The sequence below is a fragment of the Sinohyriopsis cumingii genome, chromosome 1 (genome assembly GCF_028554795.1).
Source record: "Sinohyriopsis cumingii isolate HCF-2022 chromosome 1, ASM2855479v2, whole genome shotgun sequence".
In the NCBI taxonomy this organism is placed as follows: domain Eukaryota; kingdom Metazoa; phylum Mollusca; class Bivalvia; order Unionida; family Unionidae; genus Sinohyriopsis; species Sinohyriopsis cumingii.
This window is the reverse complement of record NC_142961.1, coordinates 160,449,474-160,467,162: the sequence shown is the minus strand read 5'-3', so window position 1 is coordinate 160,467,162 and position 17,689 is coordinate 160,449,474. Positions and strand designations below refer to the sequence as shown.

Here is a 17,689-nt window from a genome sequence, read left to right as displayed (position 1 = left end):
CATACAGAGAACACCAATCTATATCTAATATGACTGCCGTTACAAAAATAGAAGAAACTGATTAAAGAGAATGCTTCTAAATATTTTTTATATAAAGAAAACACTGTTATATGGGAAGTCAGATGAAAAATGTTTCCTTTAAAATAAGTCCGATAATGGTGTGAACTTTTCGCTAATTATAAATCGAAAAGTGCATCATGGCAAATACTAGGCGTTGAGAAGATGCAGCATTATTTGTTCGAAACGGAAAAGGTAAACTATATTTGTTTCTACTAACGGCAAATGCACATGCTGATATATGGGTATTTGTTAGGGGAGCACTTGAAAAGAAATGAACAAGACCAATGTGCAGCATGTGCACCCATGAGAACAACTAGTTGAGAATTTACATGTATGGTTTACGTAAATTGCATTTTATTTTTCTGTCATTCAGGAGAATATACATGATCATTGTGCTTTCTATATTTGAAGTTAAATCTCTATTGAAATTAGTCTCTTCAAGGCAGAAAAAACTCTTTATGCTACTGATTGCAGGTAAATTTTAATATCGTTTGTCTTCATAGATACACGTAGTAGAGTCTTGAACTCCTATTGACTATGCCTAGAGCAACCAAGCTCAGGTCAATATTTACATTCGGCTTAACTTTTTTTAAAAAAAATACATCCGGTGGCTAACTAGCAAACCTACCAGAGTTCATATATTCAAGGAGGCTGTCCTCGACTTGACACACCAATGAGGGTGGTCTGAACAGTCAATTTCTAGTTGACCGGTAGAGAGATTATATTTCAGTGCATACGAGGGTCTGGTAATGTCATACTTTTGAAGCATATATCCGCTGACAAGCGAACAAAATCACCATGAATGTTTAAATGCCATATCAGCCGATCCTAAACCTCACCCGCAAATTCCGCAAATATATCACTACGTGGCTGTTCAGAACCCATCTCATATGTGTAATGATAAATTTTAAAGGCAGACGCCAAAAATGGTAAAATAACCTTCCGGATATATACTGAATAATTTAAACTAAATTTCACCTCATTCAATCAATAAAGATTGATATTTTATACATTGTACAACATTGCGAGATATTGCGAGATATTGGTGACGAAAACCAAGATGCTGCTTATCATTTATCAACATGACCATTCTTCCCAATCCAGCAATTATAATTCGGACTCACAGACCTTTAGGATGTGACTTTTTGGTCTGTCAAAACCATTTTCACGAGAATTAAAAACAAGTCAGGCCATTTGCTTAATTTACGACGTGGGTCGTTCCTCTGTTTTTGTTTAGTATTCCTTGAAAATTTGGCTTCATAAAGTTATTAGGAATTATTGTTGAGCATAGAACCGATAACACCTCGGCGACCTTTACAATGACATGTTGTTTTTTTTACAATATTAGCATCTTCATTGTAAAGATTCGACCGACACACCAGCGTCTCTGATTCTCTGTTTCTCAGTGATTTCATGCAGATTTGACGTTTGCAGTTTTCCACTTTGATCTTGAAAACTCACAATCTCGCCCGAGTCAACGCCAACAACAACCAGACTTGCAAACTTAGCCAAATCGGCTTTGGTGGAAGGGCTGGTTAAATCGTGGACACCGCATCGGGTTGCTTTGGGTTCGTAAATGTCATTAGGGATTTCGTATATATTTCAAGTGTAGCTTCTAAATGACAATATAAAATCAATAAGTGATTTCGGAGATGGGCTTTGCTTAATGCGAGTGCACACATAGCTTCAACAACAAAATGTCCACATATTGGGCCATCCATCCGAGTTTGCAACGGTAGTGCTGAATAAAACAGCGGTAGACGATTTTGTGGTCCAGATCTTCACATGGCGGAGCACGATGAGGAGCCGGTGCCACGCATCTGACTCAATGCTTTCAATGTGCTGTCGTCGAAATTAGGTTAACGATGTGGTTTTCCCACATGTGGATGATTATCGATGCAGGTTCATCTCGCATAAAGACACAGAGGAAATATCTGACTGCTTCAATTTCCTTCCCGTCAATGAAATAGTGTGCGCTGCTGAATAACACCATGAGACAATTCCGATTTTATCGTTAGCGCCGTGCACGTTATCGATGGTTTGAACGCTTTCCTTGGACTCCCAAGATTACCCCTTATCGAAGACAAGCCCGTGAGGTATTATGAACTTGAAATTGTTTTGACCCTTGTATGTCTTCATCCCCAGCCTCGTATGTGTTTCTATCTTGCAAGAAAGGCGTGTCTATATTCCACACGGGATCAGGTACATCTTGAATTCAGCCATTGTTCATACATTATTGGTTTGATGTAATATCTCCGTTTTTCGAATCCGCTCACCAACCACTGGATTTGCCAAGATCTTGTGTATGTTGAGTGGTACCTGTGACAGAGTATCCTTCGATGGGGTAATAATGATTGTTGTCCGCGGTAGACGGAGCCTTTTCCAGTGACAAAACTCGGTAGATTTTTTCAAAGACTTCTTTCTATATACAGCAAGAATAATCCCAGTCTGGACGTGCATTTGCTGAAGCATCTCTACGTTTTTCAATGATCTTTTCAAAATCGTTCAACATGTTTTTTTTTTTAAATTATCATTTATCTTAAAAATGCCAGTCAACTCCAAAAATACCCATCTGTGCCATTCACTTCGACGCGACTCGAGCTCGTATTCTTGGGCATTTTATTTTTGTTTAATAATCGCTTAAGTTTTAAGCAAGTCCTGGGCGGCTTTGTTGGCGTCGGTCAGAATATTCTGTTATGACATCAGTACCAGAAAGCGGAATTTTCATTATTTAATACATTTATCATTCATGCTAAGTTGCTTCACAGGTGAGATATTTTCGTGTACGAGGTATTAGCATCCAAAACGTGCAATCATTTTCCCAAAACCACTCTGGTGAAGCTTGAGGTAACTATTCGTGTCCAGGGTGACCTCCTCGAACACATTCCGAAATTCATCTTAAGAGTTTTCTGCGGGTTACCAAGTCTAAAGAATATTTGCAAGAGCATGCACGTCACCGTCACAAAATATCAACATGTCGTAGGTGTATCGGATCATATTAGGCACGTGCGCGTATCGTTGGGTCACAATTATCAACGTCTGTATTTTTGTGCCGATGACGGAAAATATTCTTGCGCGGTTATCTTGCTGGTCAGACGTCACATGATCGTACACTACACGATTATTATTTTCTGAGTCAAGTTCTTCAACGGCATGGGCTTCATCGATCGTGGAAAACATCTTAAGGTGGACGACAAAGACGTCTTTAACGACGCAAGCGCTTCTTGGAAATCCCTGAGTACATTATAACACAGCTGATCGTCTGTGAATGGGGCAATCACATACAACCAATCCCAGGTTAATCATCAAGCGATATATGTGCGCGTCAACATGACGAAATGAATTTCATCTGTGACTTGAACGCTATCAATCCGACACTCAGAGGAAGAACTTTCAGATGGATCATCAAAGAAGGTATGAAGGCTGAGATTGCATTTAGTGGTTACCAACGCGCCACACGAAGGCAGACAAACTTCACTAATTGCAGGTAAGAACTAGTAGTAACCTCCAACTATGACATTTGTGCCAGAGGAATTATAAGTCGTTCCGCGAATACATCGCTTGGCATTCAGTGGTACAAACTTACCTTGGCGCAACGATATACATCCATGGGATCTTTCTTTAGCCGAATAAGACTTTCTGTATGTGCGAATTCGCGCCCCTCGCTTGAAGATCTTTCGCAAAACAATCCGAGGAACTCCTTTTTCTTTCTGACGTTTTTGCCTGGGGCAAAACGTGAGGGAACTATACGTGTCAAGAGGTAGCCACAATCATACTCATTTCTGGATTTAGTCTCATGAATTCATAGATTTGCTTGTCTACGCACTCGTCTTTGATTTTTCCCCATGACTTTTTTGTTGTCGTTGATACACAGCGGATTATTTTTCGGGTACTGGTTGTTTTAAATGCGGTTACTGCACCCATCTCAGCGTACACATCATCGCTGGTAATGTGCATCAGCAACGAGACACTATCAGTGTACAGCATCTTGACATTGTCAAATGATTGAATAATAGTAGAACTCGTATATTAATAATTTTGATAAGTCAAGCATGGACGCGCCAACATAGACTGGTTTTGTCAACCTTAGTTTAGACATTTGACTCTGACGGACAATGAGTCCACCATTTAAGGTCTTTTTTTGGGTTCGAACTCCAGGTACACAATGAGTCTGATTAGTTTGTCTTATTTGCTATCCCGGTCAAGATACATGCGGCTTCGCTTCCGCAGTTTACCAAACTTTGCAATATAATAAGCTTGGAGAAGTCTTTCTCAAACTCGTTATTTGTGACCATGTGCATATCAGTATTATTTGCATATACAAAGCAATCCATTCGTGCTGAATCGAACACCCCGTGGACTTGCGCTTCTGGGACCAGGGGATAATCATTTTCGGTGTTGCGCAGCTCGTCTGGATACTCTAGGTCAGCTTCAAAGAAGTTTCCGTGGTCCCTGTTATGGTTATACTCGTATACGTGCTGGTTTAATTCTACATCTGCGGGATTCATTTATGTGAACTCATCTAGAGGCATAAGCTGTATCTTCGCCCATTCATACAAGTTGTCTGTGCCAAGATAACGGATGTAGCTGTTTGTAAAAGAAGGGTGGTATACTTCAACGCTCGGGTTATTTGCGCGAGTGTAAGGGTGACTCGCTATGGATATTCCGCCGCTGATATCATGTTCGATAAACAAATGTTCATCAATATAAGTTAATCAATATAAGTTAACAGTTTAAAATCGATCTTAGTTTTTGACAGCGATGCATCCCTGGTCTTTTCTCTACTTTAGAAAAATTGCATGGGATCAAGCTTGTACACGTGAATAGCTGTATCACGAAATGTCTCGAAGACATCCGCTAGCAGTAACACATCAATACGCTGATATAGATCGCAATAGTCAACAAGGTTTTGAGAAATGAATGCAGACTAGAGATTGTGCATTGCATGTAGTAGGAAATACACTCGCTAGACAGCGACCAATGGAAAACGTAAATCGGTGGTAGATGAGTTCAGCAAACTTCCACGTCGCTCATGTATTCGTAGGGTAGTCTCCTTTGCGAGTGAGCCAACCGAAAGTTTTATCGTCATCTCCACAGTATCGACCAGTCGTTACCGTTCTCTGGAAGGCTGCTCACGACTTTGTCCAGGCTGGAATTGTGAAACTGCAGTGAGTGAAATGAACTAAAGGTGACCGAGACATCACACGTGCGCAGGGAATAAAACACAGGTGAAATTTCTGTTTTGCCCCAGTAAATTTGTAACTGTATGTTGTATGCATTGCGTGCGACTCCTCTGTACGCGCCAGTGATGTGGCAGTGATAATGCATTTTGGCTTTACCAACTCCACAGGAGGTATCAGAACCGTCGGTCCCAGAGCTACCATTACAAATCCGACTACGAGTGGCTGTGAAAAACTCACAAATATTTTCATGGATCATAACCATGTCCGTGGGGCCTGAAAGCTGTGGTCGTGTCCGTTTCGTCGTAACCTCGAGCAATGTAATAAACATCACAACTGCATCCTTGTAACAGTAAAACGATTGAGACTCAGTTGCTTCATCACAGCTGACAACAACGTAACCAATTCCGTATCGGTCCTGCTCAGCCACTTGCACTGTACCTAACTGAATCGCGGAAGTTTCTTGCTAATGGAACCCACGGGGATATGGTACTTTTATGTCTGCTGCACCGCAGTGAATTTCAAACATTGTTGCCAGGTTATGGCATGATTGTGCGCTGTGGATTCTCGGTAACGCCACCAGAGTAAACTTCATGACCACCAATCAGCTGTTTGATGATAAATACATGCACACATCGTCGGCATTGAAACTTCCATCTCTCGTACTTGCTGTGCCGGTACACTATTCTGGGAAACTTTTTAATCCATACGTAATGATACTGCACGCATCAAACACGAAATCTGTCCACGTTTACCTTGTTGTTGAACAACAGTAGATCAACACTTTTAGTCTGCTTGCGTGCATGTGTAGATAATTTATTTGCTAAACAAACATATCAAGGTGAAGTGGTTCAAACTTTTTGATGTCAGTAACCTGTAAAGAAATTCAATGTTACCAAACCTGAGTTTACTCAGGCACTGTCGGTATTTTCATGGTTGATCACTTAGGGGATACAAACGTGGATCAGACTGTCCATTATAAAATAGGTTGTCGTAGTTTTCCACGTTTTTAAGTGTTCGCCGTTGGATACACGCTGTCGTAAGATTCTAACTTAATCTGCGGAAAGCCTTGTACGCAAAACATGAAGTTCAATTTGCACGTATCTGGCGGAATCATTCATGAACCTGTATTTGTCCAACTTCTCAACAATATTTGCAATCATTGATGATGTCGGTGTCTTCACGGTGCAAGATATTAAAGGCATTACGTTTTAGTACAGCATTGTCTGTTGAACTGAGTTCTTATAAGGGATTAAGATTCATAATTAAGTGCACACCTAGAACAATGTTCACCTTAACCCAGGAGGTGTTTGTGTGCTGTAATGTTGACACGATCAACAGATGCATCTTCAAGAGAAGCTTCTCAGCGTCGTTGCCTGGTTTATTCGGGTGTGGGATGATTGCACGGTAATATCCTAAATCACCAACACGCATGCGCAACTTAAACTTGTGAACATGAGTTCGTTGACGAACAAACTCGCCAGCCTTAGCAGAGATATTGGCTGAAATACGATTAAGATTTTGTTCCTTAGCGATCTCACATGCGATTTTGACCCGCCTGGCTCCTTTGAGGATTCTTAATACGAAATTATGCTGCTGTTGCACGACGCTGTCTTATGGTGGACGCAGCTCATCTGGATTAAGTGAGTCAGACCAAAGACAAAAAATGGCACTAGCAGATGTCTGGCTTGGCTCTCAGCATTAAGAGGTTAGTGTTTGGACTGGTTGGCCTGGTGTCAGGATAATGTGACTGGATGTGACATGATGCCACAGGTCTTCGGCATGATGCCTCAGTGCTAGACATCACTATAAACTGCCGCACTGCAGACATCGTAGCGATATGACTGATTTTTTTTTAAAGCTATGTTAAAAATCCAAATCGCACACACACTGGAAACAAGTCTTAACAGCGCAAGTGTGTTGCCTTTTCTTGCGCGTCTCTGTATTTTCGTTCCTCGTTTACGCACAGCTTATATGAGTTTATTAACATTTGCTGTTTCAACGAGCCATCTTTTTTTTTGGGGGGGGGGTGTACTTGTCTCACAATCTGTCGTGACTCATCTATAAGTCCTAATAATAAAAATATATCCGATTTTCTCATGCATCATGGAATCCTTTTTCCACGGTCTCACGCGAACTGCTTTAAAGTTGGATCATTATCCACATGTCTGTATATAAAGGAAAAAAACATTTGTTTAATTGCTTATTTACCTATAGACTTTTTCTTTAATAAACAACTTTATTTTCATCCGTGACACCATCGTTGGCTTTTTACGTGACAAGCGCGTTTCTTTTGTCCGTGATAGACTTGTTGGCGAGTCTGCGTCTCAGCTCATGATAATATTCGGCAACAGATTCACATGACCGGTAAGGCTGATTACAATACTTGACTCCAATACCGCATTTAAGGCATGTGAACGCGAGCAATGGGATTTACAATATTCTTAATGTCATATTCTATTACAAAGTTCACTTTTTACAAGGGATACGCACTTTCATCGATTGCATCTTAATGCTATTGAAGTTTCTTTATATACATAATTGTATTCTTCAATCTGAAATAATGTTTATCTATCCTTTCGATCCATGTTATTTGTAGCCAAAACCTGTGCTTTCTCAAATTATATTGCAATGGATAGTATCTGATGATACTATATGCAACCGTAGACACGATGGGTTCATGATGGTAATGATAAAAAAGACGGTAGCGTCCCAGTAGCATGCTTTTTGCCACGTGACTATCAATGCACCTTGGTTTCAATTAGTTCTTGTTCAACTAAAAATTTCTTCAAGCGGGTGATTGATGAAATCAGTGTACACTTACCATTGCGATAGTGTATTACACCAACTCGAAACTGACGATCCATTGTTCATTCATAACAAAGAATTTCAAGTCGTGTTGGTGAACGTTTCTTTGAACCTGAGATTCTATACGATTACCGCATCTTCCACAAGTATTGACGTTCTGGGTTCTGGAATAACTTTTAACAGAAAAGTCACCATTTGCCAGGGCTGCTTATCATTTCCTTATATTCTTCTTCATTACTGCAAATTAATCCATTGTTGTACATACCTGTGAGTGCCATAGGTTCTACTTATTATGCTAAAAGCATTTTTCTAATTGTTTTATCCTTGACGATCATCGCTGTCGTCACTATCTTCACTAATCATTTCAATGTCGTCGCTGTCTTTTCAGTGTCTTCGTTGGGTGGTTCGGTCAAGGTCAGCGATTTAGAGTTTTCTTATGCAATATAAAACAATAACTTTTCTGCAGTTTATTATATTCTTCACCAAGTTGTCGTCAATCCCTGAATCGGTTAATTTATCAATATGTTCCGGATACGTCTTAGAAATTATATGACACCTTTTGGGCTTCTTTGAGGAATCTATATGACACATTATTTGCAAATAGTAATTTAATCTTTTGTTGTGTGGTTACAAACGCACCATGGTTCTGGTACTTTAATTCCCTCATTAGTCACACATTCTTTGTTAATATTGTATACATTAAAAGATGTGTGGTATTTAATGGCATTATATAACAGATCACTGCAATTCTCTAACAGTGAATCACGTATATGTTGCCATCATATATTAATCTGCTTGCGAGCTCACAGCAGTATGTGAGAAAGCTTGCCAGTAGCTTCTCGAGGGTCGGTGGTTCTTTCCGTGGTTTTCCCGCGATCTTCCTCCACCATTAATACTGGCCGCCATGTATAGCTATCGTGTGCTGAAAAATGGCGTTAAAACCTACAACAACAACAAAGCTCACAGCACTGCAGCCTCCAACCCATGATAAGCTAAGCTTCCACGTGGTCCCACACGGCTCCCAATCGCGCATGCATGTTTCCAAACGTTCTCATTGAGTAGGGTGAATTGGGGATTTCAAGCGCGAGGATCACCGCATTACTTCACATCGGACCTCATATATTTGTCACTCACAGGTATTTATCGTGGCACATATGCTTTGCCGGGGGTAAAGCGAGTGGGTTATTGAAGAAGTTAACCCTGATCGGTAGCAAAGATTTCAAACCGCTTTTACCACCACTAAAGAAAACAAGAGGTTTATTACATATTTCTTATTTAAATTTGAAGGAAAAAAATGCCGGAACGCGTATACCAACATTTATACTAAATCTAATGTGTGTTGTATGAGGACATATTCTGTCCTGTACATTTAAGGATTGACATCATTCAGAAACACGATAAGGTGGAGTTCACAAAAAGTTAATGTAGACTTGGTTTCCTTCATGGTATTGTAAAGGTTATCATTTTCCGGAAAAGATGAGAGTGGATCTTGTGTATATAATTTTAAAAAACCAAAATGACAGACGTTAGCCAGTCTGACATTTTGGCTAACTTAAGTGATTGTCAATTACTCGATAATTAGGTTATTGTGTTGTATTTCAATATTTCGCGTTTGAGCGTGTTTGACTCCAGAAAAAAACACAAATTCGATTTGAAGTGAAACTTGAAGTGGATGATCTTCACCAACAAGAAAGGTGGGGGAAGAATGTGGCATTTACGCAAACAAAAAAAGTGTGGAAATTTTTTAATACTAGTGCGCGCACACACACACACACACACACACACACACACTTTAAATCTTTAAATTCGAGTCGTGAGATTTCCAGTGTAGTTTCGAAGAATATACGTTGCTACATAATTCGTGTATCAACCACATCTCCACTATTAAATATTGAACCACTAGTAAATATTGAACTTACATATTTTACAACTACAAAAAAAGGCAAGATAAATGATTTTATCAATGTAAAAAATAAAAATATTTTTTACAGTATACTCGAATACAAAAAAGTGTGCATGGTACCTTGTTTGCTCTGTTTCTTCCAACTTGTACAACGAAGACTGTCTTTATGGTTGAGGAAACCTCTGACCGTGGAACGACAAATACTTTGCTTTAGCACGAAATACAGCAAAATAACTGTAGAAGTGCAAGGGTAGCGAGGTATTGTTGCTCCATGGACTTGTTCCGGGTAAGCAAGTTTTTCCATCGGACTGAGATGCTCGCCAGCGGTACGAGCTAGGGCTATTTTTCAAGATTTTCACTGTACCGTAGACATTAATTATAATAGCCCCTGTGACACCAACTTCTTTCTACACAATAAATAACAACAAAACACAGTCGCTCGAACAGTGTATATGGTGTTTATGTGTTGATTTTCTTAACACTATCAACCGATTTCTTACAGTTCATTTTGGCGGAGGAATATGTGGCGTCATTGCTGTTGCCTTCTTGGACAAAAATAATGGAATTGTTTTCAACTGGAATCCAAAGTCAGGACTGGTGAGGAATAATTGGTTACTTTATTGATTTATTTATTTATTGATTTTTTAAATTTATTTTCACTCTTGGTGGACATTAATGCAATTTAATTAAGTAACTTATTAATTAACTAAAGTTAACTTACATACAGTGATGATCTAGTATGTTTTCCTCTTATCACACGCTGAGCAAACACTCAGTGCGTGGTGTTATCATGTCACCAGTTTTTTCTCTCCATAGACCTTTATGCTAAAGCTTGGTGAAATAGCTCGAATGAATAATTTCTAGAAAAACAAGACTGTATAGTCCTCTACTTGAGATGAGGTCACTATTAACATTTTCTAGAAAAGAAAGCTATTACCTGATGGAAAATTTTATTTTAGAAGGTTCCCAATGCTTACAAAATAAAATCTTAGTTAAAAATAGGTCTGTCATTAAACTTATGATATAGAATTTGGAATACATCAGGTGGACCAAGTGTATTTATAAAAGAACTCCAATGACCTAGACCCAGACCCAAATAAATATGCTTACTTCAATTAATAAATAATCTTAATATTAAACACATACCCACTGAGAAAATGTTGGCTAAGTATTAGTTTATTTACATATTAAAAAGTCAATGATTCAGGTCAGGTAGAAAGTGATCTTGATTTTCGACAAGGTTATTCCAAAAATACATTTATCCATATTATATATTGAATGAAAAAATATTAAAAAGAAAATTTAGCAAACAATGCAAATATCACATTCTCATAACAAAGAGAGATAACTCTGCTGGAACTAAACAGGACAAGAATAATTTGGTCACAACATATACATTTTCAATGACGTGTATCACATTACATGTTTATTTACAAATCATAAAACATACAAAACACGATGTAAGTATGAATTAATATAAACTTCCATGCTGCCAAGCGAGTCAACTTTTGTAAAGCCTAACAGAAATTTTCAACTCTTGCATAATGCACCAATCACAGCTAGTTTTGAGTGTTTCCTACACATTACGCTCCCCCCTCCGGATTGTTCAGTTGTACCGTTATACCATAACTTTTTTGCCTTAAAACATGGCGTGTACGTGGGGGAAAGCACATAACCCCAATTTGTTCCACACGATATTGTTAATAATGTTTGAAATGTCCCTTCGAAAACGACCAACCAAGCAGCTCCATTTTTAAGTTTAGTGATTGTTCTAAATTGATTTTGTTGTTCTCATTTCTATAATAGAAGTGAATATTTGTATGGATATCTATATTGCGTGCTTAATTTTTGTCCATGATTGTACTTATACTCTACAATGTAAGAACGTACTGTAATACTATTCATAATATTGTTACAATATTAATTTCAGTTCCTGGCATGGCAGCTGGCTGGTTTAGCCACCATTATTGGGTGGACGGCAGCATGGAGTCTCCTCCTGTTTGGAATTATGAAGCTCTTGAAGGTTTTAAGGGTACCAGAGGAAATTGAACTCAAAGGTGAGGCTGTCATGTGGTATGCGGTATATATATATATATATATATATATATATATATATATATATATATATATATATATATATATATATATATATATATATATATGATTTCAAAAAATGGTAACGATTTAATATTACATTTATGAGAATAAAGAGATTACATTCAAAACACAAATACTAAAAACGAAATGTAAGAAATATTATGGTCTCCTAAACGTTAGAATCACTGGCGGGCATTTACAAGAGATAGAAATAAAAAGGCGTGAAATGGTAATAATGAGCAGGTTTCCATCATATGCAGCTGATTCCTCGTTCTGACCTAATTCCATATTGTAGACATGTTATTATTTATTCTGAGATTCGAAGTCGTTATCCTAAAGTCTGAAGCATGTAATTATTAGAATTTGCGGTCAAGGGGTTATATTAAGGTGTTATATCAAGGTGTTACAGGGCTTTGAAATATATTCGTCTTGTTTAGATTTTGATTTATAGAACCACTGACAGGAAAGGTTGCATTTCTTTAGCTATAATTTGTGTTTCTAAATTATTTTCTTTATTTAATGACACAAATTTGATTTTGTTTTTATTACACAACGTGGCAAGTTATAGTACACATTGCGTACTTATTATTATATCTGACTTTTCATACTAACTAGAGAGTCCATAACAGACTCGCTGGCATTACTGAAAACATTACGGGCGCCTTTTTTGTTCAGGTTTGGATATTCCGAAACACAACGAACCAGCCTATCCAGTGGAGGCATATGGACACGGACATGTCGAAAAAATCATACAGATCCTCGAAAACACACCGACTGAGGCTACTCAGGGTAAGAGAAAGTAATCCTTTGAAAATAAGAACACATTTCCGTTTGCTACCGTTATTTATGATGCAGGCAAAACATGTTTCGATTGCATCTGTCACGTCAAGCCAGTACCACGTTCACACAAGCTCTCTTAGAATATCCAAATGTGCTTAATGGAACGTAACTCTAATTTGTATGAAGAACTCAGAATTAATCAAACATAAACATAATATTGCATTGGATTGGCATATAAACCCTAGTAGTTTTCATTCATGATAGTCATGGTATCTTTTCAGCCTTGAAAAGTACGTGTTTATTATTTTTGACAGTATGTTAAACCTGGGGGGGGGGGGGGGGCGCTGGTCTGCACCTAAATACACAGCCTTGTACCTGGAATTCATATATTATTTAGCCAGAAAGGGATTCAACAAACTATATCAGAAAAACAAAATATCTTGTTGTCAGCTATATATTAAAGTTTATGAAATTAATAATGGAAATAAAATTGAATCCTTTTATTAGCCAATGATCACTGTTTTTTATTAATGGCAAAAAGAATGGTTACCAAGAATAAATAGTTGTTTTTTTACCTCCAATTATCAACAAACATATTTCTTGTTAAAAATCATTGACCTTTTAATGAGAAAGATACTTAAGAGACATGTTTTGTTCATGTAGTGGCTAATGTTAACACCATATGATACTGTCTGGAACATTCTTGTCATTCCATGAGACGACTAATTGATTCATCTGCATGTGGCCAGTGGCCGTCTAATGTTGTGCAGAAAAAAGCAGCTTCCTCAAGAATCTCCACAAAACCACAATGATGCAGTAAACCTTTGTATCACATCCAATCAAACAGTGCTTCATATACCTCCGTATCCTTCCTTTATATAACTGGTTTGTGTTTCGTACACAGATTTAGTGCAGTTTTACACAAAAGGCGTTGACTTGTATTTTTGGATTAGGAATGTTTGTCAACAATCAATGTTCTTGTCTATGAATGATTGATAGAAATGTACTCCTTCAGAAAGTAGTTTGAAATGAAGCGAAAGATTTCCAGATAAGCTCGGCTTAGATAATCACATATAAAAATGAATATATTTCATTATAATATCAGGAGCAACTTTATCCAAGAACTGTATTAAATACAGTCATGAACATATGATGGCAGGGCTAATAAACCGGGAGACTAATCTGAACTAATGAGTTCTTTCTAAAATGTGTACGGGTTGCTTTATTATTGACGCGTCTTTTTCAGCTGTCTGTATTAAAAGTTACAACACATATTATTGGAGGCCAGGATTTGTGGAAGAGACAGTATATCGCATAAAGGTGCTGCTACACAATGATTGCCCACGGCCTAACTGTTTACAGATAAAACCGTACAGAGAGAGAGAGAGAGAGAATGTACTATATAAAGTTAAGAAAACGTTATACAGAGCAGGTTGTTAGCGGATAACCGATACCCCCATATGTTATATCAAGTGAATATCAGCCCGTGGGGAGGGAAAGGGTGAAGAGTCATTTCGAAAAACAAGAAATCCACTTCATTCCATGTTGCGGGTCACCCCATGCTTCTAGCAACTAAAAGGACGATACGGCGACACTCTTAGTTCAAGCATTTGTCAGCGAACAAATGACCATCCACACTTCTCGCACATGTATTGCTCAATACTTTATGTATGAGGTAACTTTTTTGTGAACCATTTGCTCATTGTCATCGCTGCGTAGTAGGACTACGGCGCCAGTACTTCAACAGACCGTCACTATTGTGGCTATCGTTTCAGTTTGTGTATCATAAACGTTTTCTAAAAGAGGCAGGGCTTTCTTTAGATGTGCTGTTAGGACCTGACTAGCCATTAGGCCATCAAGGTTTTGATGCATATCGTGTATCCTAGGCACCTCAACATAAATAAATACTAAGACGTCGACTTCGAGCTCACGCCTGTTACGCACAGTGGTGCGATGGTCTTTTCACAAAGACATTGACTCTACCCTGCCACTTTACGAAGTCGAACAGTTACCGTATCATAGCGTGCACATGTCGTTTACCAACGGAGTGTTGGAATAGGCGTCTGCGTTTGGGTAACTGGGCTTTCCTCGAGAACTCTGGTTAAAATGGTATCATTTCAATCTGCTGATGTTCTAGCTGAGCGTCAAGCACAGGGTCAGGTTGCGGCACCCACATGCCATTTCTGCGGAGATCTGGAACAGACCGCTCGTCAAGCGCTCTTCGCGCCGACCGCCTGGGGCCAGACCAGGGTTTATAAACCCGTTTGTATATAGTGCAACCAACGAGTCATATTCAGTCTGTTATATCTGTCGCACAAACTATCATCCCTGTTATCGAAATGGATTTTATTTTGTCGTGCTTATGACTAAAATCCCTATTCTCTAACTGATTTATTGTTACGTTGACTTAAGCTCACAAATTTTATTAAAACATATCCTTGCTCTGGTTTCTGCTTTGTCATGTCTCTTGCTTTTAGTAAACAGGTATGTTAAAACGAAGTGGCTTATGAGGGTGAACTGGCTGGAACAAGGCAACGTTTGAAGTCCCGGATATTGCAAATATCCCATGAGGTTAGAGGCATAGACCAAAGCGCTAAATCACACTTGGCAAAACAACCTTTTGCATATACTATAGCTATACTGACAATTTGCAGTTACTTTTTTTTAAGTTTTAATCACGCTGAAACTGCTGACTAAATTTTTGAAAATATTATCGAGTTCGCATGTTACAAATCTCTATAATACTTCATCTATTGTTCAATATACTACTGTGCAAATACCATGATTAATTAATCTTCAACATAGTGTGTTTTCCATGTTCTTGTCACTTACACCATCATCATCCTCGTCGTCGTTGACATTCACGAAGACGCATGGTCACTAATGTATTTTTTCGTCTTTATCACTGTTTAAATCATCATGGGTTTAGTTTTCTCTTAATTTCAGGATACCAAAACTTGGCGTTTGTACTGCAGGAACTGGATGACAAAGGTCCATACGAACATCCAGAAGTGAAAGCAGCGCTAAAAAAGAACGACAGCGTCACCAAATTTTAAATTGATTTATCAAACGGCTGTTCTTTTCGAACATCGGGGCGTTAACAATCACATAGTTTAGAATAGTCTAGAAGTAAATACATATTTTATAAAAGTGTGAATCGTTCAACATTACGATCGTCTGTGGTCTCAATGCTCATTCTTTTCTGCAATGATATATTTATTATGTTGTCACGAGGAATCTATTAGAAATGCTGCCTGTTCTTATATATATGAACTTATTTAAAACCACAAGCAGAAGTCTGCTTTTGGCCAACAATTTGTTTTTAGAAAAGTAAATGAATGTACACAAATATAGATACAAAAATATTAGAATATAGAAGCAGAACCGAAAGGTTGTTCATAATGATACGGATGTATACAGTTTTTGCATTGTTATAATGATTTCTAGCATTGGTTCATACATTCTTGACAACCAGAGTAGAATCTACAAATCTGTTGGAGGCATTCGACGATTGCACCCAACATTTACTAGTAGCCATATATTTTTAAGTTGATTTCATCACGCGTAGGAATGGTGGCCTGTGAATGTAGGAACTGTATTTTGTATATTATTCTGCAATATTTAGTCGTTGTGAAAGTTAATTTTCAATGCATTCAACCTGACAGTGCCGTGCTACCAAGCAGAACGTTATAAAAGAGCTTTCCAACAAGTAGTATATCTATAAAATGTCATGCATCACGTGAGATACCTCAAAACAGCAATACTTGTTTTAAAAAAACCAATATTCTACCTCCAGGAAACAAAACTTAATAACAACCATAAACCCAAGGTTACTACCAAATCGTTCTATATAACAAAAGTTTGCTTTATGTACTTTATGTACTGCTTTATGAAATCAAACACAAACTTTGTTCTCTGTGCTACGTTTCACTGTCGGACTCTAGTCCAACATACATATCCGACCTCACCCATGTGTACACACCAGCAGGATACTTACGCTCCTCTTCTGACAATCGTATACTCATCATTCCCACTGTGAAAACAAAGTCATATGGAGAGTGTTCGTTTGCATACCAGGGCCCAGCAACGTGGAATGAATTGCCCACTGAACTTAGACACAAAGACACAGTGATCACATTCAAGAGAGCTCTCAAAACGCACTTATTTCGACTGCAAGAACAAACTTAAAGACCTAATAATGTTTCCTACCTTAAATATTCTCAGCATGGTTTTTAATGTTTTCTAATTTTATGGTGTTTATTTTTGTAATCATATCATTATATCATTATGTTTTTTATCTTATAGGTGTTGTCTAACGTTGTAAAGCGCTTAGAGCCTCTAAAGATTAGGCGCTATACAAAGTCTTCGTCATTATTATTATTATTATTATTACATGGCGTTGATCACGTCACATAACCACAAATAGCCATATTTAATGTTAAAAATCAACATTCTACCATGAATCCTCACGAAAAAATCTATTGTTTCAAAAACCAAAGTCATACCCAAACTAAAATTTATTTTAAACAGTATGCTTCCTGCCTCAGCCACAAACCATCTTATTTTTAAAAAACAACATGCTACCCACAAGAAACAAAAATAAATGAAACCAACTCTGATATTTTAACCTCTGCTACATAAATCATTAGGTCATAGCGTTGTCATTCGATTAGAGCGTAGACTTGTACAAATGTCTGTAGCTAATTAATTTGCATGCTCGTTAAGTTAAAACCACTATGCTGAAGCAATAGAGTAATGTGTGGAAGCCAAAATTTAAAAGATTTAAGCCCATGTAGAAAGATAAATATGCTAATCGAGCTGACCAGTAAATCATTTACACCAGAAAAGAAAGTATGAAAAG

General features: G+C 37.9%; 1 protein-coding gene across 1 annotated transcript in view; it reads left to right on the top strand.

Moving 5' to 3' along the window:
* Nucleotides 1-17,148, top strand: part of LOC149808241 (putative ammonium transporter 1) — a 62,182-nt gene extending 45,034 nt beyond the window's left edge. The window contains exons 9-12 of the mRNA XM_089950210.1: nucleotides 10,454-10,548; nucleotides 11,882-12,008; nucleotides 12,724-12,837; nucleotides 15,775-17,148. Coding sequence (XP_089806336.1) covers nucleotides 10,454-10,548; nucleotides 11,882-12,008; nucleotides 12,724-12,837; nucleotides 15,775-15,884 — 446 coding nt within the window. The 3' untranslated portion in view covers nucleotides 15,885-17,148. The remainder of the gene's footprint in view (nucleotides 1-10,453; nucleotides 10,549-11,881; nucleotides 12,009-12,723; nucleotides 12,838-15,774) is intronic.
* Nucleotides 17,149-17,689: the final 541 nt, after the last annotated feature.